Consider the following 23,489-nt stretch of genomic DNA (forward strand, 5'->3'; position numbering starts at 1 on the left):
ACTATATATGCTGAGCTAAACTGTTTTAGTTGAGGATGTGATCAAATATTTAATATTTGTGGGGACCAAATGTCAAATAGTGGGGCCGTCTATGGTAGCTACGGCCCTGCAGTCAGATCATTAGAAACTTAACATAAACATTCCCTGAGAAATAAAGATTTAAGTGTGTTTTGTCAACAGTGAAATATTCCAAGCAAACTGTTGTGTTTGCAAGGGTTTGGCCTTACAGTCTTGAGCCACACACCCTTCTCCCTTCACACAGTTCTTTCTAAAAATGCATTTGAATATAGGGCTACAGAAATGTTTCAGCTGGATGTTTGAAAAAGTTTCAGTTGGGATTTCAAGTTTCAAGGGATTGTTCGACCAGAAATAAAACATCGTTCTTTCTTTTTTCTGTGAGACATTTAAAAATATATTTTAAAAAAACTTCAACATTGGACCTGATTGACTTTCATTGTATGGACATAAAAGTAGACACATTCTTTAAAATATCTTTCTTTGTGCTCCACAGGAGGGCGAATAAATGATGACTGAATTTTAGAGTGAACTATCCCTTTAACATGCGACACTGCACAAACCCGGATTGAAAAGTATTTCGGAAGTGATTGTTCACATTTCTCAGCCCTATTGAGAGTTACATTAACCCAAAAACGTCCAACAGGAAACTGATGTCTTGTTGATAGCCTACTGAAAGTTTGGAAAAGATTAAATGTTAATGGAATGCATTTGTTGTTCTGAAATGATTTGTCATTCTGCCATAGGCCTACAACAAAAACTTCATTGTACGACTCTTGTTTCATTTCATGAACTGTAGTAGGCTACATCCACATTTCTAAGTGATAAGTAATATTTAGCATGCTTTGAAAAGTATTACTATTAGTCACCCACCTTGCAACCACAAGCTCTTGACAGCAAATGGATCCCTTCATTCAACCACTATTCATAACAGAAAGTAGATTTACAAGAAGAGACTATCAATGCATAAATGTATCAGTGCTTAACTACATGGACACTAAACTGGGGTGCGTTTCCCAAAAGCATCGTTATGTTCGCAAGTTCCGTCGTTATCAGCATAGTTCCAACGAACATTCGCAAGCATCTTAAACTTGTGTGGTTGGAGCGACAAGTCTCGACCTGTCGGTAGAAGCATAGTTTCTAGTTTACATGACATGTGGACTTAATAAATCCTTATCTTCAGCCATATAAGCAAGCTGTCATTCAGTACAATCTGTATCTTTTATTTATAATACAATCAAATGTCATTTACGTCTTTTAGTTTGTCAAGAGATTTTGAGCGTCGTTTTTTGAAGAGTGCGCATGTGTGAACGTGCTCTATAGCCTACGTAAGAACGAGCCTACCGGTATGATTGAATCAGGAAATAAAGCAAAAACAACTGAGATACATGAGGAATAGTCATCATGATCATATATGCCATGTCTGTAATTTATATAAAAACATTTAGCGTTAATTCGATCTCAAACAGTTGCATTAACCCTTTAATGCATCACTACAGTGGACCGCTATTAAAAAAGCATTTTCTTGAATTTGCACGGGTTTTGATGGCAGAGTTGCACATCAACCTTTACATTGGACTCTAATGCATCATCATTGCCACCAAGTGGAAAGTCGTTGTGTGTCGATTTTTCGCCCCTCCAAACCAAGATGGCCAATGGCCAGTCAGAAATGCCAAGTTGCTCCGGAATATCCAGCCATTCCTTCTACCCTAGGAGACTCTTGTAGGTAAAATAAAATATTGCAGCATCAAGCAATATCTAATGAGTCATATCACAGTTACATTTTCCGAGTTTTGATTTTAGATTGGGAGAAAATTAGGATTAATCATCTGTCCACTATCCACTAATGGACCTCATGCATCAATATATTTCAGCTATAATTCATACTTATACTGGGAATGTTGTTTTTGAACATACTTAATCTGCAGTAACTTTTTTTTTTTTACTGTAAATGTATTTGTATTTGTATTAGGCTATTAGAATGTAATTTTCACTTACATCAAAAAGTAATGTGATTGCATAATGTAGCCTGTGACTTGTAATGCATTAGCTACTTTACTCATTTCATCAAAAAGTAATCTGATTATGTAATGCACGTTACTTGTAATGCATTACTTTACTTGTTAGATCAAAAAGTAACCTGTTTACGTAATGCATGTGGCTTGTTATGCATACTTTACTTGTTAGATCAAAAAGTAATCTGATTAATAAATGCATGTTGCTTGTAATGCATAGGCCTACTTTACTTGTTAGATCAAAAAGTAATCTGTTTACGTAATGCATGTTACTTGTAATACCCCAACACTGCTCATTTCAGATGAGATTGAAAACACCTGATCGCTATAGGTTTTCAGAGGAGAGCTAGAAATGTGTCCATCTTGAACATAATCAGAAATATGCTAACAAGGGTAAATTAACATACTCTGGTACACTGGAGGGAGCATGAGTGGTTTCCACAGTTGTACCTTGACAGGCTGTAGAGATCTCTGATGGAATCACGTCCTCATGTTCTGATATCAAAGATACGTGAAGTTCAACTTGTAGCCTATGAAGTTCAATTGCCTTTGCAATATTTCGCATTTATTTCTTATATATATTATAGTTTTCACATGATTTTATATCATTTTATCGCTTGGTTTGTTAAATACACACACTATATCTGTTTGATTATTGTATTATGTTTAATACAGTATCTCTTAAGTTTAAACCATAAACGCATGCTGTCCACTCAAGTGGATATCTGAAGGAAAAAAAAAATCAAATCTTATTTTTCATGCCCTAAGAGCAATATAAACACATAGGGGAAAAAATGATATCATAATTCATGCATGAAAGGGTTAAAAGAAGTTATTACTCGTGACGTCATAAACCAAGGTGGTTGTGGTTGTTTGCAACAACATGGTTTCGGGAAACAGCCGTGACTATCTTGATTTCTTTAACAATGCACCGTACTACGTAGTTGTACGAGAAACGCACCCCTGTTCAGCAATTGTGAATGTTTACAGTTTATGAATGGAATGAAATTTTATACTTTCACTCTATAAACAGACTTGACTTTATTTCTCTAAAAACAGTGAAGACCTTCATTTTTTGACCATTTTTCTTTTATTTTTGCCTATTATAATACCTTTAAACATTACTATTTTACATTTACAGTTTTTAGACTTTTGGACTATACATTTATAAAAATAAAAAAGTTTTTTAAACTTTAAAAAAAAGTATTTGTACTATTTGTAATACTTTTTTATAACTGAGAGTTGCTGTCCCCAATACCACTGTAATAATAGAATCACACCAAACAAGTTTTTCATTAGCATTTTTTTAATGATAGAAATGAAAAGGGACATGGAAGAACATCTCTGCTGGAGCGAGGGACAGTATGAAAATCATAAATGTCATTCATTTATTTAAAAAAAATCTTACATCATGATCAGAGAGTATTATTAGTGTCATTACCAAACTGATTTAATACATAAATAAATGATTGATTTTTTTCTTTTAAGTTTAAAGTAAGCTTCCTAACAAGTCAGTCTAAGGCTTATAAAACTTTATCTTTAGAAAAAGAACACTGACATTTACATTATTATCACACACGATAAAAGTTCCACACATAGTGAAACATTTGCAGAAGTTTAATTTTTCAAGATTTCAAGAATAGCCAAACGTGCATCTGAAGATTCACCCATATATGACCTGTTTTCTCTGTGTACTCAGCAAAGCTCCTATTGACTGCACTAGCATGAACAGCCACAGATGTATTACCGAACCTCAAAAGAAAGTGTTTGAGAGAGGAAAGCACCTTGTGTGCTTAGCGTAGGCTAATGCATGAAGCTTGACTGTGGCATTGAGCTTGTGCACATGTTGTGGCAAGAGCAGTACTTTCGCCTTAAGGGATGACTTTGGAGTTGAGTCTTTGACTTTTATTTATTCGAGTTACATCCAAATCTTAGCGTCTGGGCATCAGGTATGAACTTGCCTCTCTCATTGTATATCTCTGTAATGAAATACATTCACCAGAAAGCGGGAAACAAAAGCTCTCCTCGAGCTGTAAACGTGTTAAGGCCTCACCATTAATTAAGGAAGAACCTCATAGGGATGGAAATGGAAGCAAAAACACAATAATGAAAGTTGCTTCACGCTTCAAACAGGTGTCTGAATCAGTACGGCAATGCCAGCCAATGGCAATCTAGAGGAGCACAAAAAGAGCATTTTACTCAGTATGTTCCTTGTTGAGAGGTGATTTTGTTAGTTTATTTGTTGGCTGGTTTCGCTGTGGTACTATGTGGTGCTACGAAATGTGGTTGGGCAACTGTTAGTTTATAGTGAAAAACACATTTTTGGCATTGCACATACCACCATCAGCACAGTACTGAATGCTTCAGATACCACTGATCTGGTGACATACTCACATTGATACTTGCACACAAGCTTTTGTTTATTCTATTTAAACCTATTTACCTATTTACAAAAGTTCTGACACTCAGACCATAATTTAATACATCAAATAGAGTAAAAAATGTTTTATTAAACTTAAGAAAAAATAAAAATAAACACGTTTCTAAATAAACATTACTATTTCTTGAAATAATGGTTAATTTTATGTATTTTATAATTATTCACAACTGTTTCTTGAAACATTGGTAGCACTTTATTTTTTTACAGTACTTTCAATGTACTTACTGTGTACTTACCAAGTATACTGAGTAATACAAGATTAGATTTAGGAGTAGGTTCAGGACTAGTACCAGTTATTACAGTTATTGTAATTGCTACAAGAAGTATATAGTATGTACATGTGAAACAGGACTGTAAAATAAAGTGCTATTTTACAGTCCTGTTCCCCATGTACACTTGTCACAACTGGGTAATAACTGGGAGCTAACCCGACCTACACCTAAACCTAACCGTAACCCCTGTAGTTACCTTATATTGCCCAGTATTTTCTTAGGTAAGTACACTGTAAGTTCATGCAAGTACACATACTATAAAATAAAGTACAACCGAAACATTAATAAAATCAGGCAATGGCAAAGACAGCCTTCATGCTGAAGGTCCTTTTTCTACATTTATGACATTTTCCCTGTTATGAGCTCAACAACATAACAGGCTCTGGTGAGTTTTATTTATTAATTTGTATTATTTTATTAAGTAAATATGGTTATATTTTATGTCACATTAATGACATGTCAAATCAGTTTTCCTGATTTTAAGTAAGTCGTTTAGCAATGCTAGAACAACAAAATGGCTGTTGCATTTATAGGCCACTTGCATGATCTGCAAAATATGATTATTTTGTCAACAAATAGAAAAGTAAGTGTCTCCCAGAAACACAAATTTCATATAATCCTCAAGAGGGATAAAGGTAAACACATTTGGCTTACCATCCTTTATATACTTATGGGCTATAGCAAAGAATATTTATTATTCAACATTAGAGTATAGCAGATGTGAAAAGAAATAGAGGTGGTTTGGGGGAGGTGGAGGAATGCTGGAAGAATGGTCATGGAAGTGAGATAAATATTTAAGCAGTTTATTTTAAAGACCCTATAATTATAGTTACTGTCTAAACCAAGGTACTATGACTCACTGTGAAAATAATACCAAGTCTTTAGGCTACAGCAAAAAGTCTATGTAAATATAAATTCTATGAAATCTATTCAATTTAGGGTAATTCAGAAATGTCTGACATTCCTATTGTTTCCGAGTAGTTCTTGTAACATGCATGGACATTGAGTCAGTGTTGTTGGCACTGTATCGTTGTACAATAGGTGCGGCAGGGATTGAGCGTTGAGAACACACTTCAGCGGAATGCCACCACTCCACATTCTCATGCAAGTATTTGAAACCCAATGCAACTGCACAACTAAGGCCAAAGAGAACCATGAAAAGATCATCGTTTAAACAGGTATCCAGCGGACACGTGCGAAGTGATAGCAGTGTCCCTTAAGGGCATTAAGGGCACTAGAGAGAGCAAAGCAAAGTTTCTCCAGCTGGAGGGACCATAACTGTGTTTCTTCAATAAAGAGCTCAGTGGACTTAAACAAGTTTTACTTATTTAAATTGTATGAGAATTCTGTAGTTTTATTTATTATTTATTTAAGTAGCTAATAAAAATTAGGCCTACCAGTACTATTGTCATCTCTACTACGATTCTAACTATTTATTGTGTTTAGCATGCACTGTAGCCTAAATGTGTGCATATATAATTTTTTTATTATTATTAATAAATAATTTATCCACAAAATAAATAGGCTATTTAATTTTAATTTATTTAAATCTTGACTCAAGACCCTTTTAATGTGACCATCATTTAACTAAATTAAGAGGTTAGTTTAAAAACATTTTAAAAGTTTCTTATATGCTTGTCAAGTGACTGAATGTTTTAAGCAGTGAGTTTTCTATCTGTACATTAATTTTCCTCTGAAACTAAATAAAGCAATAAGCCCCCCAACATGGTAGAAAGTCTAAGGCCTTCAAAAGCCGTACAGCAAACCCATCTAATCTGGTGCCTATTACACGCCAAACTAAGACTGCTGTGCGGACAAAAAGTAAGACTGTTAAGTTAGCACTCTTAAACATCTGCTCACTTAAAAATAAATCACTTCTAGTCAATGACTTAATAACCACATACAACCTGGATTTTATGTTTCTAAATGAAACTTGGCTAGAAGACAACTGCAGTGCAACTGTCCTCAATGAAACATCACCTCCTAACTATACTTTTATGAGTGTCTGCAGAGCGGGTAGGAGAGGTGGGGGAGTAGCTGCTCTTTTTAAAGATGTCTATCCATGTAAGCAAATATCATTTGGTAATTACCCGTCTTTTGAATATCTGGGTATTGTGTTAAAAGGTGCTCCACGCATTTTACTAATCATTGTTTACAGGCCTCCAAAATACTCTTCAGCCTTTGCTGAGGATTTTACAGAACTGTTATCAACCATTTCCTCAGAGTTTGACTGTTTTGCTATTGCCGGAGATTTCAACATCCACATAGACAATGCAGAAAACAATATGGCAAAAGAAATCAAAGCTGTTTTAAAAACTTTTGATCTGACTCAGCATGTACATGGACCGACACACAATCGTGGACACACTCTAGATTTACTTATCAGTAAGGGTCTAAACATTTCATCGATTGTTATTAAGGATGTAGCACTGTCTGATCATTTCTGTATTTTCTTTGATATATTGATCTCTCCTGCCATTGAAGCTAGATCTGTGTCTGTCAAAAAGAGATGCTTAAATGAGAACACTAGTGTACTATTTATGAAGGCTATATCTTTAACACCAAGCATATCTGCTGACTCTGTTGATTTTCTCCTTGATTCTTTTAACTCAAAAGTTAAAAGTGTAATTGGTGATATTGCTCCTGTGAAGGTCAGGAAGAGTGGTAGACAAAAGGCACCCTGGAGAAACTCAACAGCAGTGCAAAATATGAAAAGACAATGCAGAAAAGCAGAGCGCATGTGGCGGAAGACAAAACTTGTAGTCCATTATAACATCTACAAAGACACCATCCATGCTTTCAATATGGAACTAGGCAAAGCTAGACAGACTTTCTTCTCAAATATTATTAACAGCAACTTAAACAACACACGCACTCTTTTTGCTACTGTAGAGAGATTAACAAACCCCCCGAGCCAGATTCCCAGTGAAATGCTCTCAGACAGCAAGTGCAGTGAGTTTGCTTCTTTCTTCTCTGAGAAAATCAATAATATCAGAAAGGTGATCAGCACATCCTTGAGTTGCACTAGGGTCAGACAGATCAGACCACAACCTGAGAAAGTTACTATGTCTGATTTCAAAGAAATTGATGGCAAAATTTTGGAAGAAACCGTACAGCACCTTAAAACATCAACCTGCGCCCTTGACGCTCTTCCCACATCTTTCTTCAAAAGTGTGTTAAACAGCTTAGAAGCAGATCTCCTAGAAGTGGTAAATGCCTCACTTCTCTCTGGAAGTTTTCCAAACTCCCTGAAAACTGCAGTTGTCAAACCCCTCCTAAAAAAGAGTAATCTTGATAAGACTATATTAAGCAATTATAGACCGATCTCAAATCTTCCTTTCATTGGCAAGATCATTGAAAAAGTTGTTTTCAATCAGCTGAACAAATTCTTAAGCTCAAATGGATACTTTGACAATTTTCAATCTGGTTTCCGATCGCATCACAGCACAGAGACAGCGCTCATAAAGATAATTAACGATATTCGCTTAAATACTGATACAGGCAAAATATCAGTGCTGGTACTACTCGACCTCAGTGCTGCATTTGACACTGTTGATCACAACATACTTCTTGACAGGCTGGAAAACTGGGTGGGTCTTTCTGGGATAGTCCTAAAATGGTTCAGGTCATACTTAGAAGCGAGAGGTTATTATGTGAGTATAGGAGACCATAAGTCTGAGTGGACATCCATGACATGCGGAGTTCCTCAAGGCTCAATTCTTGCGCCACTCCTATTCAACCTGTACATGCTTCCAATGAGCCAAATAATGAGAAAGAACCAAATCTCTTACCACAGCTATGCAGACGACACACAGATCTACTTAGCCCTATCGCCTAACGATTACAGCCCCATTGACTCCCTGTTCCAATGCATTGATGAAGTCAACAGCTGGATGTGCCAAAACTTTCTTCAGTTAAACAAAGACAAAACTGAAGTCATTGCGTTTGGAAACAAAGATGAAGTTCTCAAGGTGAATGCATACCTCCACTCTAGAGGTCAAACAACTAAAAATCAAGTCAGGAATCTTGGTGTGTCTCTAGAGTCAGACCTTAGCTTCAGTAGTCATGTCAAAGCAATAACTAAATCAGCATACTATCATCTAAAAAATATTGCAAGAATTAGATGCTTTGTTTCCAGTCAAGACTTAGAGAAAATTGTGCATGCTTTCATCACCAGCAGGGTGGATTATTGTAATGGACTCCTCACTGGCCTTCCCAAAAAGACCATAAGACAGTTGCAGCTCGTACAGAACGCTGCCGCCAGGATCCTGAGCAGAACCAGAAAATATGAACATATCACACCAGTCCTCAGGTCTTTACACTGGCTTCCAGTCACATTTAGGATTGATTTTAAAGTATTATTACTGGTATATAAATCATTTAATGGCCTAGGACCTCAATACATTGCAGATATGCTCACTGAATATAAACCCAACAGATCACTGAGATCATTAGGATCACATCAACTAGAAATACCAAGGGTTCACTCAAAGCAAGGAGAGTCCGCTTTTAGCTATTATGCCAGCCGCAGCTGGAACCAGCTTCCAGAAGAGATCAGGTGTGCTCCTACAGTAGCCACATTCAAATCCAGACTCAAAACACATCTGTTTAGCTTAGCATTTACTGAATGAGCACTGTGCCGCTGTTCGTCCGACTGTTTGCACTGTATTTTATTTTATTTTATTTTTTACTCTAAACTGTTTTAATTATTCTTATTTCTTTTGATTATTTTAATTTCTTCTATGTAAAGCACTTTGAATTACCATTGTGTATGAAATGTGCTATATAAATAAACTTGCCTTGCCTTGCCCCAAATCCGTTTAGAACAGCTGGGGCGTTGTTAGGCACGACGCGGAGCGGAGTAAAAACGGTTAGCCTACTCCATAAAAATATCTATTTTATTCATAAAGTAAACACCAGCAACAAAAAAAAAATGTAACGTAGTTCCAAAGAGGTTGCTTGCCAAACAACACATGCAGCAACACAGAATCACTAACGGCAGTTAATGTATTGCGGTAAACAGGTTTATGTTTGTTGAGTAATTTACAACGGCTTTAAACCGCTAAACCAATCAAAATCAAGGACCGGAAATACCCGTTTTATAATGTTGTACTATACAGGTTCCTTTAAATGCGCATGAAGTAAGCTAACGTTATATGAAGCATGAAAAATGTGCAAGCGTATTAGGTCAGTGCTTGGATGAGGCCAAGGATCCATTAGTAGCCTATCAGTGCCATTTAAACTGGTTTGCTCTTTGGTTTGAGGAATGTGAGTGCCAGATAACTATTTGTACTCAACAGCACCAAGATTCTTCTGATAAGTCAAGACAAGTGTTTCTTAATGAGCACATGCTTTTTTTTGTGAAACAGACTTGATAATGTGAAGCGTCTTCGTGATGCTTCCTCTGATGTCCTATCCTAAAGGAGGATTGAGGCGTGAGGGCTAGCATTGCACCAGAGGCACGTGTTCACTTCTACACAACATTCCTGAATCAGCCTAACAATGTTCAACCAACGCAGATTACAAGTAGGCCTACCTACTCTAAATTATTCATTTAGTTGGAATTCAGGTGAAACTCCAATTCCACAACAGTAACATATTTCACATTGCACTAATACGCTTCGCTGCGTATTATTATAAATATTTCCTTTAATTCTCAAGTTCACCCTTATAAGGATATAGAAAAGGTATCGGAATACTTTCCGATACCTCCAAGCTCGGAATTTTGCCCGAACCCATCATACTCCACCACCCCTGGTTGGGATAGGAAATATTTATGAGTGAGGAGTTGGGGTGGTGGAGGAATGCTGGAAAACTTGAGTACAATTATAAAATTACAACAAGATGGTTATCCAGTGAGATATTAGGGAGGGGGTGGGGGGGAGATAACCTAAATTTGGCTTGCAGTACATAAGGGGTCATCATTATTTAGATATAAATGGTAATTAATTTACATACATTGGAATCCAAATGCCAAAGTATAGCTATAAACCGAGTTGGACCCCCTTTTGCCTTCATGGCATACGATTGATCAAGGTGCTGAAACATTCCTCAGAGATTTTGTTCCATATTGGCATAAAAGCATCACGCATTTGCAGCAGATTTGTCGGCTGCACAACGTTGATGCAAATCTCTCCTTCCACCACATCCCAAAGGTGCTCTATTGGATTGAGATCAGGGGTCTCTCATTTATAAAACGGTGCGTAGGATCCTTACTTAAAGTGTACATGCGCCAAAAAGGGCGTATGCCTCTTTCAGGCCGCTTTGTGCGTACGCAACGGTTATATAAATGAGGCCCCTGGTGACTGTGGAGTATACGTTGTGTAGTTGTTCTGGTGCGACATCACAAGATGAACAAGGTGCGTGGAAGAAAGGCAAAAAAAATATTGGAACAGTACCAGCACCAGCAAAACTTGCGAAATGGAGATCAAAATGGTCAGAAACTGGAACTGAAAAAAAAACTTATTCTTTATTTGCCAACACGTTTCAGCGCATAGGCCTTCATCAGGGATAAAAAAAGTATACTATACACTGTGGAGTATAGTGTACAGTGAACTCATTGTCATGTTCAAAAAAACAGTTTGAGATGATTTGAGCTTTGTGACATGACGCATTATCCTGCTGGTCATGGCCAGCAACAATACTCAGGAAGGGTGATACTCAATAGATACTAAGGGCCCAAAGTGTATCAAGAAAATATCCCCCACACCATTAAACCAGCAGCAGCCTGAACCATTGATAGGATAGATCCATGCTTTCATGTTGTTTACGCCAAATTCTTACCCAAATATCTAAATGTCGCAGCACAAATGTCTCGCACCAACAACCATGCCATGTTCAAAGTCACTTAAATCACCTTCATTCTCAAGATCAAAATCCACAGAATTAGCACATAATAATCAGAAAGCAAACATGACCACAGTAGAGAATCATGTTTTTTTTTATTACTTGAAATAAAACAAAATTCATAATTATAATAAAAAAATTATTTTATTTATGATAAAAAAGCATGAACATACACAGTATGTTTGAAAGACTGGCTGTTACTCTTAAGAGAAACAGTTATTTGATTGATAAGATGACATCATTCTGCGATGATGACAATCCCTTTATCTGCTTCAGTGGTTTCCATCACATTCTCCCTGACTGGTGACATCGGCTCTCCTTTCTTGGATGCGTTTAACTTTGGATTGTCCCTTAAATAAACATGCACACAGACATTTACTTACATTCACATCAAAGCATGCAGCCACAGACAACTTAATGTGTTATATTTCAGTCTGTTCCTATGTAAAGCTATCATGAAACTTTAAAATATATCATATAAGTCTTAACTACTTTTCAAATGCCGAAAAGTAGGAGAGAGACACAGCAATCAGATATTTCTCCAGTTTCTCTTCAGCCCTTAAATTGACCATGATTATTTCATATGTTGATTAGCCCCTCCCCCTTCAAGCCTACCTCAAGCCCTTAATATTCATCTCAGGTCTCAGCATTGCATAATGGGAATATATTTCCTTTCAGAGTGAAAGAACACCACCCTTCTCTAAACTACTACAATGACTCTCACTTTACCCAAGCAATCGGTTACACCTCTGTTGTTCTCAACTGGGTTACCGCACCACTCCCATTAGTTTAGTCTTTTTTGTGTTAACATGTTAATCCTGCTGCCTCTGCTGGTACGAACAGCCATGAATAAACAGTAAAAGATGAATTGGAAAGTGTGAGGGCTTGTCTTCAGCCATATTAAATCATTTAGTTACATAAACATACTTACAAACAGGCTAACTTACTTCTTGAAGCTGAAGGCCCCCCAGAGGCTGCTGATGGTGGCCTGCAGACCTGGACTGTTCTCATTGTTGACGGTATTTTTCTTCCCACTCGGTTTCTTCCTCAGACCGCTGGGCCTGGCGGGAGCGGAGGTCTCAATTTTACCACTTTTACCCTGCCCACTAGGACGTTTCCGGGACAACCCTGAGACCTAGAACAAAGGTGTAGGAAGTCAGACTGAGGGTGGAGGTGGGGGAAAATTGCATCAATGTTTAATTTTTTTCCCCTCCACTATACTGAAAGCAAGGTGTCAGGAAATGGAAATGCAGACTGTGGTTTTGGGTCATGATTAGACGGACGTGCCTTTGTTCTGTTCAGAGCAGGCTTCAGCTTGTCAGTGGGAGAACTGCTAGCGATGTTGGAGACATCTGAATCGCTCTCCTTTTCCTACAAGTAGAATGAAAAAGAAAAGAGATAATCAGATTTGTACATATTTTCTAAAAATGTGAGTGGTGTTTGCCCGCGGAAAACCTCTATGATGCTGGGGGTGTTGTGGGTGCCGGTGGTTGCAAAGGCGTCACTTACTGGCTTATTACTGACAGTGTTGTGAAACCTAATATTAGGAATTTCTGATCAACTTTATTATCACGCTATATAAAGTATATTATTTACACGATATGGCTGATAATTAATAAATGGCAGATAGTAAAATTCTATACTATGTCTAAATAAATTACAAATAATACACAAACTAAAAATCAATCATTTTAATATGTGAATTCTAAGTGGATTTAGGCATCACAACATTATAATGTACAGAATAAAAATGAATACATTATGAGATGTGCTAAAGACACATTTAACACAGTGTTATTAAATATTTTTTTTTGAAGATTAACTATTTAAGTTAGCATCTGATGACAACAAAGGTAATCTAAAATGTAAACGAGCAAATGAACATGCACAATTAAATATCCAATATCAACTTAAAGAGATAAAATAAATATATCATACATCCCTAATATTAGAGAAGAGCAAAACTTCACGTAAAATGAAATATCTGCAATCATTTACATTTACAATATTTCTTATGTGGAATATAAAAGACATTTCAAAGAATGCTGGAAATCAAACAGAGTTACCGTTGACTTCCATTGTATGAAAAAAAAAGAAAAAAAGAGACATTTCTCAAAATATCCTTCACGTCCCACAGAAGAAAGTCATACAGGTTTGAAATTATATAAGGATGAATAAATGATAACAGAATTTACATTTGTGTGTGAAATATACCTTTAAAATATATCATTCCAAATAATTTAAATAATTTAAAAAAATTACTCACCTTATCAGACTTGTCCTCTGTGACTAGGGAGTCCTCCACACCAGCAGAGATGCTGCTGGACTGAGAGAAATATGCACTGTCCTGAGACGGAGGAGACCCAGGAGATTTCTCTGCATCCTCTGTGCCCTCTACAGGAGAGGACGAGAGAGAAAGCCCAGATCCTGCACAGGAAAAGCTGCCCTTCTTTCTGTGGAACTGCTGCAGGGTGGACAACCCTGAAGGTGTGGAGGATGACCGGTGTCTGTCTGTGATGAGGGTGGGTGGATGTGAAGCAGATTTACTGAGTTCTCTGGTGCTTCCTGACCAGCTAAAGGCTCCAAGACCCAAACTAGCAGACCTGGCAGAGTGAGACGGAGATGCAGGTGGGCTGGACAACTCATCTTTGGCCTGATCTCTCTCCGAGTCAGGGTCCTGACACAATGCTGGTGTGTCTTCTCCAGATTGTGAGGCACACATCTCTAGAGACTCCACAGGCTGAGGTGAATCTTGTTTTGGCGAGTCTTCCTGTACCTCTGTCTGACAAAAGAACCTGATGGAGATGTCAATCATATCATTATTGTCAGCAGAGGTTGAACTGGGATTTTGGAGGTGAAGGAACAACCAACAGATCTCCCAATACATGTAGTAATATATATTTAATGCCATTGTGCCACGTGACAGTCAGGCGCAAAGTAACCCTTGGTTGTGTGTGTGTGTGTGTGTGTGTGTAATGAGAAAATTAAGGTCTATCAGTAGTTATTTGTGATAGCAACAGTATACATTCCTTTGGTAAGTTTCCCATCATGCTCTTGTACCTGCTGCGCGTGCCCTGCTCTCCAGTGACCTCTTCTGATCGGTTCCTCCACTGCAACAATGTTGCGAAGCGATTTCGAGGGCGAGACTTTCCAGCTGTGCTGTCACACCCCTTCTCCTTAGAGACACTTGTGTGGGTGGTCAGAGGCTCAGCAGTGGGCGGAATTTCAGGACAGCGTCTCTTTACACCTGCTGAGTACTGCCCTAACAGGTCGTCCACAGATAGACTTGTGTCTTTCCGGAGGGAAAAAAAAGGACAATTTTACATATAAACATCATCCCGTCTGATGTCAGTCCCATCCTTAAGACTCATATTCATGGCACTGACGTCTGCTTACCTTCATGGGATCTTTTCACCTGTGATGCTCTCTGGGGCAATTTTAGACTCTGCACGCTGATGATCCTCTCTTTGCCCCTGGTGGGAGGGGGCCTTTTGGGGGAGGAAGGACTCTGTGGCTGGGTGCCACCTGGTTCATAGTTCTTGCTCCAAATACTCAACTGCAATGAGCCACTTTTGTCACATCTGTCACTCCAAGTACTACTGCGAGCAGCTTTAGAGGGCTGGACAGGAGGAGAAGTAAACCTCAGTTATTGTGCTACAGTGTTGTTATTGTTAACAAAAACTATTACAAATTGTTTGAAAAGTGAAATCAGAAATAAATTAAGTGCTGAAAATAGCAGTCCTGAAGTCCTATAATAGCATATATACCGGTATATATATATATATATTAGGGCTGTCAAAAGATTAATCACGATTAATCACATCCAAAATAAAAGTTTGTGTTTGCATAATATATGTGTGTGTACTGTGTATAGTTATTATGTATAAATACACACACATCCATGTATATATTTAAGAAATATTTGCATTTATATACTGTATATATTTATATAATTTATATTATATATAAATATAACCAATTTTTCTTAAATAGTTTGAGTTTAAATATATACATGATTGTGTGTTTTTATATATAAAAATAATTATACACAGTACACACACATATTATGTAAACACAAACTTTTATTTTGGATGTGATTAATCGTGATTAATCTTTTGACAGCACTAATATATATATATATATATATATATATAAAAAGCTAAAATAACAGTTTCACTATAAAATGAACCAAAAGTTCAAGCAAAAACACATTTAAGAGGACTATGTTACCTGAGTGTGAGGTGCGTCAGGGTTGAAGTCATCTATCCTTTGCATTGTGTTAATGTCTAGATTCCCAAGAGCCATTTCCAGCCCACTCTTATCTCCTACATTACTGTATTTACTTGGTTAAGTTAAAAACAGAGCTTTGTAACACAAACAAAAACATTTACAAAAGTTTAGAAACAGCTCCAGCATCTGTAATGCAAAAGTAATTTAGTGATTAATTTTAATTAAGCGAAAATGTAAGATGGGCCATTTGTGTGGGTTTTTCCCCCCAATATATGACGGCATAAAAGATACGTTCCTGCATAGCTAAGAGAAGCAGGGTCAATGTTGTCCGGGTAAGGGTTCAAAGGAACCACCTTCCTCTTCAAGGGGTCAAAGACCAGTTGATACAGAAATGTGTTGTCGGCTTTTGTGAAACCCTCAATGTACTCATTTGGCACAGAGATGTCCATCTTCAGGTACTGTCCCATCTTTTTTATCACCTGCAAGACAGATTTAGTTTGTTTAGTTACATTGAATCGCTCTCACAATTCTGCATTTGTTTCCATAATTATTCCATAAAATTTGTTTTAAAAGCACAGATGGGAAAATAAATAAGTGCATTTGTGTGACAGGGATGCACCAATCATGTTGATTTCGCAAATTGGCAGATTCCGATGTCGGTTAAGCAAATGTATTTGTTGTTTTGCCCTTTAACATGCCAAACTGAACTTAAAGGTTGTATCAGCGATTCCAGGCCCAAACATAAATGATCACATTCATCTAATCTTTCCTAACGATCCGCTAGCTGCCCGCCCCATAAGCAGGCTGTCAAAAAAACGCGTCTCTGTAGGCAGCCTAGGCTCTGAGATTTGCACACAAAAACAATTGGTTTCACCAACCACTCAAAACCAAAATAAATAGTGTTCAATCAATCACCGACAGGGGCTGGGTGTTGTGAGGTTTTGTGCTTGTGCATGGTGACGGCTGCACGCGAAGTCGGAGGAGCTGAAGAAGAAGCCAGCGTCTATCAACAAGAGAAATTGAACATGGTTGAGTCAATCCCCAAGAGGAGGAGGAGGAGGATTAGGGCGAGGGAATACCATCGTGTTTATTCCAAGACACGTATAGTTGTCGGGAAGGCTTTTGAACGGTGGAAAGAAATTAAAGTAAAAAAAATAATATATATATATATATATTTTTTTTTTTAATCGGACGCCGAGGTTGCACCGTTTCTTCTGGACAGGTGAGTAGCTGCTAGTGCTGACTTGTTTGGATGTGAACTGTGTGTGAAAATATCCTTCTTGAAATAATATGAGCGAAGCTCGACTAAACTTGGGTAGCTCTAGCTAAGAAATGCGCGTGCATGATGGTTTTTTTTTCATGATGCACGAAACGGGAGGGAGGGGCGAGCTAACTTGTTTTTTTGGGGGATCTCGCTTCAAACCCAAACAGAAGAGACGTCACCCACAATCGCTGATACAACCTTTCAACAAAAAAATCTTATCCAAACAAAGATGCTGTACACATGTAGCATGTGCAGTTGTTTTTTATTTACTTTAGTTTGTATAATTTCAAGATTTAAAGCAAAAACAGAATGGTCTGACTTTAGATTTCGGCAATTATCCTACATAAGACACACCTGCACTAAACAAAAAACTCAGACAGACTGAATAAAATTGCAAATTCACTCTCTGACAGTACGTGGCGCTTATGGAACAGCAGTGGTTTCTTTATGCTTGGCTGTGCTATAACAGGCAATATACGGAGGTAAGAGGAAAAGACTATGCCATCAAAACTTTTCTGAAGTCCGTTCTCTCCAGAGATACATTCATGAAAACCCCCCACCCCCAATTCAATATTTATATTTTTCTTCCTATATTTCGAGCATCGCAAACAGTGAGCTTGCTCTGGAACAGTATTTGCTCTGCTGGTGCATCTGTGTTCTTTCTTTGAGTAAGTATTCAACGTGTCGTGTTCTGTTAACATCCTGTTTACAGACTTAATAATATTTCCACATCCACACAAATTAAGGTTTGGGAAATGATTGCAATGCAGTTTGTGCTCAAGTTCGGAATAGAGATCGGCCAAAATAAAATGAAACACCGCCCAGTTCCGATTTATTATGCCTGAGTCTGAATATGCACCAAATTATAAGGTGGTTAATTGAGCACAAACTAAGGATGCCCTGAGCTGATCTCAAAGTATTGGGGCCGATTAAGCATTTTTTAACTGAATGATATCAGCTTTCCTATAGCCTGATCCTTTATTTTACATCAGCTGTCATGCCGGTGTAATGCAGTAGGTGGCGGTATGCACTTTTTTAAGTGGGTTTGCCAACCATCTACCGCCATTACAAGGAAAAGAAGCTCAAATGTGCTAGTGATGCACAAGAACCAATGAGGACTGTTCGTCACACAAAAACACTCAAGCTTCCGTGTTTAGCATACACACTTTTGTAAGAAATCACTTGAAAATCATTTATTTACTTCTTTTTTTTTTGTATCTGACACTGTTGCCAGAACGTGTTGCTGTGTGTTTCGTCCTGCTTCGGACTTGACTAAGACTGGCATTCTGACACCGCAAGCGTCATGCTTTCTAAACTTAAATCCATTTTTTTCACTTTATGTTGTAATTATTCTGCTTATTGTACATAGAAAATACAATAAATGTATAATAGAAGTCCCGTATGCATAATTGGGACAACAGTCTGTTTACAATATCTACCATTGTAACATGTTTACATATCCCAATGTCTTTATACAGTGTGTGGATACTCCCCTGAGAAACTTTCTGCACGGCCCTGTATACACTGGATTGATTTTAATCACTTTAAATGTACTTGAAGTGTGCACCAAGCACTAGGAAAATACAAGTATCAGATTGGGACTCGGTATCGGCAGACACTCAATATTCAATGACTTGGATCAGGGGCATACAAAACCTGATGGGACATCCCTAAGCATGAATGCAGTGTCACTTTGAAATCTTGCCAGAGCTAAAGGGACGTGATAAAACATGTCGTTTCAGTAATATGATCAGTAGAGCAGAAATATATGTGCACATATGTAACAATTTGTTGTGGCAGCATATACTAAATGTTTCTAACCTATTTTTTTTTCTCTCACCTTCAGAATATCTGGGTTATTTGCCATCCTGAGAAGCTTGCATGCCTTTCCGAGACCGATGCCGTACAAAGACGGCAGATAGTCGCAGCCAGAGAGGATGCACATGTAACGGAACTTCTCCTCTGTGAAGATGTTGCCAAGCGACTTGCAACGGCCCAGATGACACTGCTCAATCTCCAATCCATTACCCTGTTTATCCATCTTTAAAATCACCTGCAAACAATGTATAACAAATAAAACACTGAAAACTAAATTAAGTCACTGTCCCAAATGTCCTCCAGCATGTCAGTCAGCAAGTGATTCAAATTCAAGTTCATTTTTCTACACCAAATCTTTTTGTTGTTGTTTTTTTGTTTGTTTTAAGCATAACTAAACAAGTCTCTTTAAATATTTTTAGATGCTTAAAGTATGGTAACCCTTTAAAATAAGGTTTTATTAGTACACATGAACTATGAAAAATTATTCTAAAGCATTTTATAATCCTTAGAGATGCACCGATTGATCGGCTGGTGACCGGATTTGGCCGATTTTCACGTGATCTGCCATTACCGGCCGGTCAGTCTGACATATGCCGATTTTATGCCGGTCAAATGCACATGGGTGCCGCATGATTAACATCGCACAACAACAACATCACGCGTGCACACGGACCGCACATGTAGGAAACCTTGTGAATTATGGCCGTTTCACACTGCAAGCGTCAAGCAGGAGCAGCAGTAAAGCGGGGGTTTCGGCGCAGATCGAGTCTATTTTTGCTGCGCTGCTCACGCTCAATTAAAGTGAAAGCACACTTTTGATAGACAAAATAAATATGATTTCACAAAAAAAGTGCTCAAACTGCACAGAATTTGCATATCTAGTGTGTTTTAACAAGAACTGGAGTAGGCTGTGTCAGAAAAGAAAGACTCAAAAATATGTAAAGAAAATGTACCCATTTAAACTTTATTACCGTAAAACTTCAAATAATAGCCGAGTCCCAAATAGACGCCTGTCTCTTTAATAATCTTAGCTTGTTTTCATTTCATCATTTGCCACTACATTATTAAAATAAATCAAAAGCTGTATTTGTTAACATTAATGGATCTGAGCTTACACAAACTAACAATAAACACATTTATTGTTTAATAACTAAAGCTCAACAAATACAATAAATCAAACAAAGATACATAAAAACAGTAACAAATGATTTAATATTATTTTAAATAAATTTTATTTAATGCACTAACCAAAATTAAATAATAAGACCTTGTTGTAAAGTGTTACCAAAAATATATATTATATGTACTGTACGACTTAAGATAATAACATGTGACACGAGTAAGTGGCTGCTGTAAATTCAGCTTTGCCATCACAGGAATAAATTCCATTTTAAAACATTAAAATAGAAGACCGTTCATTATGATGTGTGTGTGTGTGTGTGTGACGGTAGTGTATAAATAGTGTACACACTACCGTATAAATGTTTGGGGTCGTTCAATTTTTTTATGTTTTTGAAAGAAGTCTCAGGAATACAATAATTCAGCAAAATTTAAGTAAAACAACAATACTGTGAAATATTATTACAATTTAATGAACTGTCTTCTATTTTAATGTTTTAAAATGGAATTTATTACTGTGATGGCAAAGCTGAATTTACAGCAGCCACTTACTCCAGTGTCACATGTTATTATCTTAAGTCATACAGTACAGTACAATTCGTACGATTCACAACTTCTGACAATCGAAACGAAAATAATTGCGTACCGTGCTCTACTGTAGCGTACCGCTCGGTGGAAACGAAAATCTGAAGAGTTTTTAAAACACTAGGCATCATACACTTGCCGACTTTGTAAATGGTTACAGAGAAAAACTGGTCATCATACACTAAACGACCGAGGATCATACACTACCAGACTTTCAAATTGTTCCGAACACAACAAACGCACATGGAAACGCTCGCCTTGTTGCTAGGAGACGCATGTAAATTAGCAGGAGATGACCATAGTAGTTGAAAAAAAACGAGCCAAGTGCAATTGGATTCGGACTTGGGTGGGTAGACGCAGTCAGTATGGACTATACAGATTACAACAGGAGTTAGAGGTGAATGGCGCAGTCAGTTGTTTTGTCTATGTTGTTACCATTAATATATTAATCACGGTTTACATTGAATGTAATCAATAATTCGCAACTATTGACATTCAGGCTAATTTTCCACTTATCCGGGACAAGTGTCAATTTCGAGCCCTGGATAATGAAGAATATGAATATAAAAATGAATGAATCAAGATTTACATCAGAAAGTGGTCTGCTAACTACAGTATCTCAAGACCAAGCTAATAGTACATGGTTGGTTTAGCTCTGATGCAATTGCCGCCTGTCTCCATTTCTTCTCAAGCTTTGTGAGTTTGATTTCTATTGGCTAGTCAGTGTATGTGACTGTACTGTAATGTAGGGTATTCAGTAGTAATGCGTCATACGCATTATGCGTTCTAAAATCGGCTCAAAATATTAAACATGTTTTGACATCCGCCAACTCTATGGAATCATAGTCTGAAGCTAAAAAATCAAGAGTCTGTGCCGATCATACACTACACTATTTTCTATTAATTCTGTCAACTCCGACTGTCCAAAATTTGCACACTAGCGCAGACATTAGGCAACTAATGTCGACTTGTTCAGACAGCAAATTGGGGCAAAAATCTGAGCAAACATTGTGTAGTGTATTCCAGCCTTTAGACAAATTTATCTTGTTGTAAGGACGTTTAAATACTTTGACTGAAAAAAAAATAATAATAATTAAGACAAATTAGTTTTTGCTATGCAGACTTGCATGACACCAGTCGGTGGTCACTAGTCATTGCAAGTGTATTCTTTATCCTCAATCAAAAGCCTCTGCACGGATACCTTTTTGCAGCCAAAGGCCAGCAGATCTGAGTCCTCCGTGATCACTGCCTGAGCGATATCAGATTTGTTCAGGAAAGCTAACTGGGCGTCTGCTTCATATGGAGCAACAACACAGTCCACTCCACGTATCCTGGCGGCCTGAAAAACAGCAAAAAGATGCAAATGAAAAGATGCCAACAAACAGAAGAGAGGAAAATCTTCCTTGATCAGTTTCTAATATTGTGTTATTAATTACAACATGCACTGTCTACTAAACACATAACTAGTCAAATTACTTAATGTTATTTGACTGATTCCAAAACAAATATTGTTAAAAAAATATCAGGTGCAATGGTCTCACCTTAATGACATCATGTGCCATTGATGGGGTGATATTAACACTGCGGGTAAAACATTCTCTGGCTTCTGATAGCTTACCCTCCCGCAGCAGCTGTTTGCCTTTCTGCAGATTTGCCTGCCGACGCCTGTTAGTAAAATATATATGAAGTCATCTTAATTGTCAACTAACTTAATGAACTTGTCCCCCTGTATTTTGCTGAGTTCTTACTCGCGCCGGGACTTCTCCACATCCTGTTTGGAGGGCAAGTTGCGTCCATCAAACACCAAGATGGGCTTAACACCAAATGAAAGCAGCATGTCCACAAACTTCATACAGTAGGATACATACCTGATGGACACACACAGAATGTTAGAATGAAAAATGCACATTTTAACCTGCAAAATTATGTTATACTTATATTGCATGCAAATAATTGAAACAACGCACTGATCTGTAGGTTCCCCTTTAGCAAGTTTCTCTGCACATGAAAAAGCTCCTTTATGCAGCCAGCAGTAAGTGTCTACCGCCACTGTCTGTCCCCGATACTTCTTCACACTTATGGGCTCAGAAGCGTCTTTGATAAACTGCAACAGGCCTTGAATTCCCATGTTGTCTGTCTGGAAGGACAGGTGTCTGAAGATGTTGGTTTATCAGAGCCACTCTATCAGATGAAAAAAAAAAAAAAAAAGTTCCTGATCATTGATGTAACGTTAACGTTAACGTATACAGATATGGCCTGAAATACATGATCCACTGTAGAACATAAACATCCTTAAATGTCAACAGAAAACATTCCCTAACCGTCCAACTGCGACGACGATTGAAAAAAGATAAAAATTTACATACAAAAACTTTTAATACATTTCATATGTTTAATTGATCTGTCCGTAAGAAACTGTAACCGCCAAATCCCTCCAAAACAAAACACACTAAAAATTCTCGCGAAACTAAAACGATTAAACTCCACAAGAAAGAATCAGGGCGCTATAGCTAACACCATAATCATGTATAAATTAAACCATTGAAAGTTTTAGTATTTAAAGTATAATAAACACTTACCGAGAGCTTTTACTCGCGCTTTAGTGTCTGACTGCCGTTACAGCAGAGCTTCGACTTTAGCGGCAAAAACGTGACATCACTGCACAGGAGCCCTATTGGTCAGCCTGGCACAGACAGCCAACCACAGACCAGAAATGTGGAAGAGGCGGGCCGAGGAATTTCACAACATCGGAACTCTCTAAATTGTCGCGTAAATGTATTTATATATTTTATTTGGCAATATTATCAATAGGTTATTTAAAATCATATTCCATTAAAATGATTGCAAAATAAGTCAGCTTGGAATTTGATGAAAAAACGGAAGAA

General features: G+C 37.5%; 1 protein-coding gene and 1 long non-coding RNA gene across 2 annotated transcripts; one reads left to right on the plus strand and one right to left on the minus strand.

The window, feature by feature from the left end:
- The first annotated feature begins 5,043 nt into the window (after nt 1-5,043).
- Nucleotides 5,044-19,046, plus strand: LOC307009009. Its single transcript, XR_013799938.1, has 4 exons — nt 5,044-5,127; nt 5,784-5,846; nt 10,112-10,268; nt 18,929-19,046. It is a non-coding gene; the product is annotated as an uncharacterized lncRNA (long non-coding RNA).
- Nucleotides 11,640-23,360, minus strand: exo1 (exonuclease 1). The gene is made up of 14 exons (XM_079632380.1): nt 23,184-23,360; nt 22,572-22,785; nt 22,353-22,472; nt 22,146-22,269; nt 21,806-21,943; nt 18,923-19,135; nt 16,110-16,297; nt 15,819-15,921; nt 14,985-15,207; nt 14,649-14,880; nt 13,855-14,383; nt 12,876-12,959; nt 12,536-12,723; nt 11,640-11,938 (listed from the first exon to the last, which is right to left on the minus strand). Exons 2-14 carry the CDS (start codon nt 22,730-22,732, stop codon nt 11,827-11,829), a joined length of 2,415 nt encoding a protein of 804 aa, XP_079488506.1. The 5' UTR covers nt 22,733-22,785; nt 23,184-23,360; the 3' UTR covers nt 11,640-11,826.
- Nucleotides 23,361-23,489: the final 129 nt, after the last annotated feature.

The sequence above is a fragment of the Phoxinus phoxinus genome (genome assembly GCF_949152265.1).
Source record: "Phoxinus phoxinus genome assembly, chromosome: 13".
In the NCBI taxonomy this organism is placed as follows: Eukaryota; Metazoa; Chordata; class Actinopteri; order Cypriniformes; family Leuciscidae; genus Phoxinus; species Phoxinus phoxinus.

Excerpts from the sequence above, each read along its gene's own strand:
- exo1 (XM_079632380.1), bottom strand. The coding sequence starts at position 22,732 with ATGGGAATTCAAGGCCTGTTGCAGTTTATCAAAGACGCTTCTGAGCCC. Across the intron at positions 14,384-14,648 it reads GAGCAGGGCACGCGCAGCAG|GTTCTTTTGTCAGACAGAGG; the intron begins GTACAAGAGCAT and ends CATCTCCATCAG. Across the intron at positions 12,724-12,875 it reads CTGCTCTGAACAGAACAAAG|GTCTCAGGGTTGTCCCGGAA; the intron begins GCACGTCCGTCT and ends CCTTTGTTCTAG.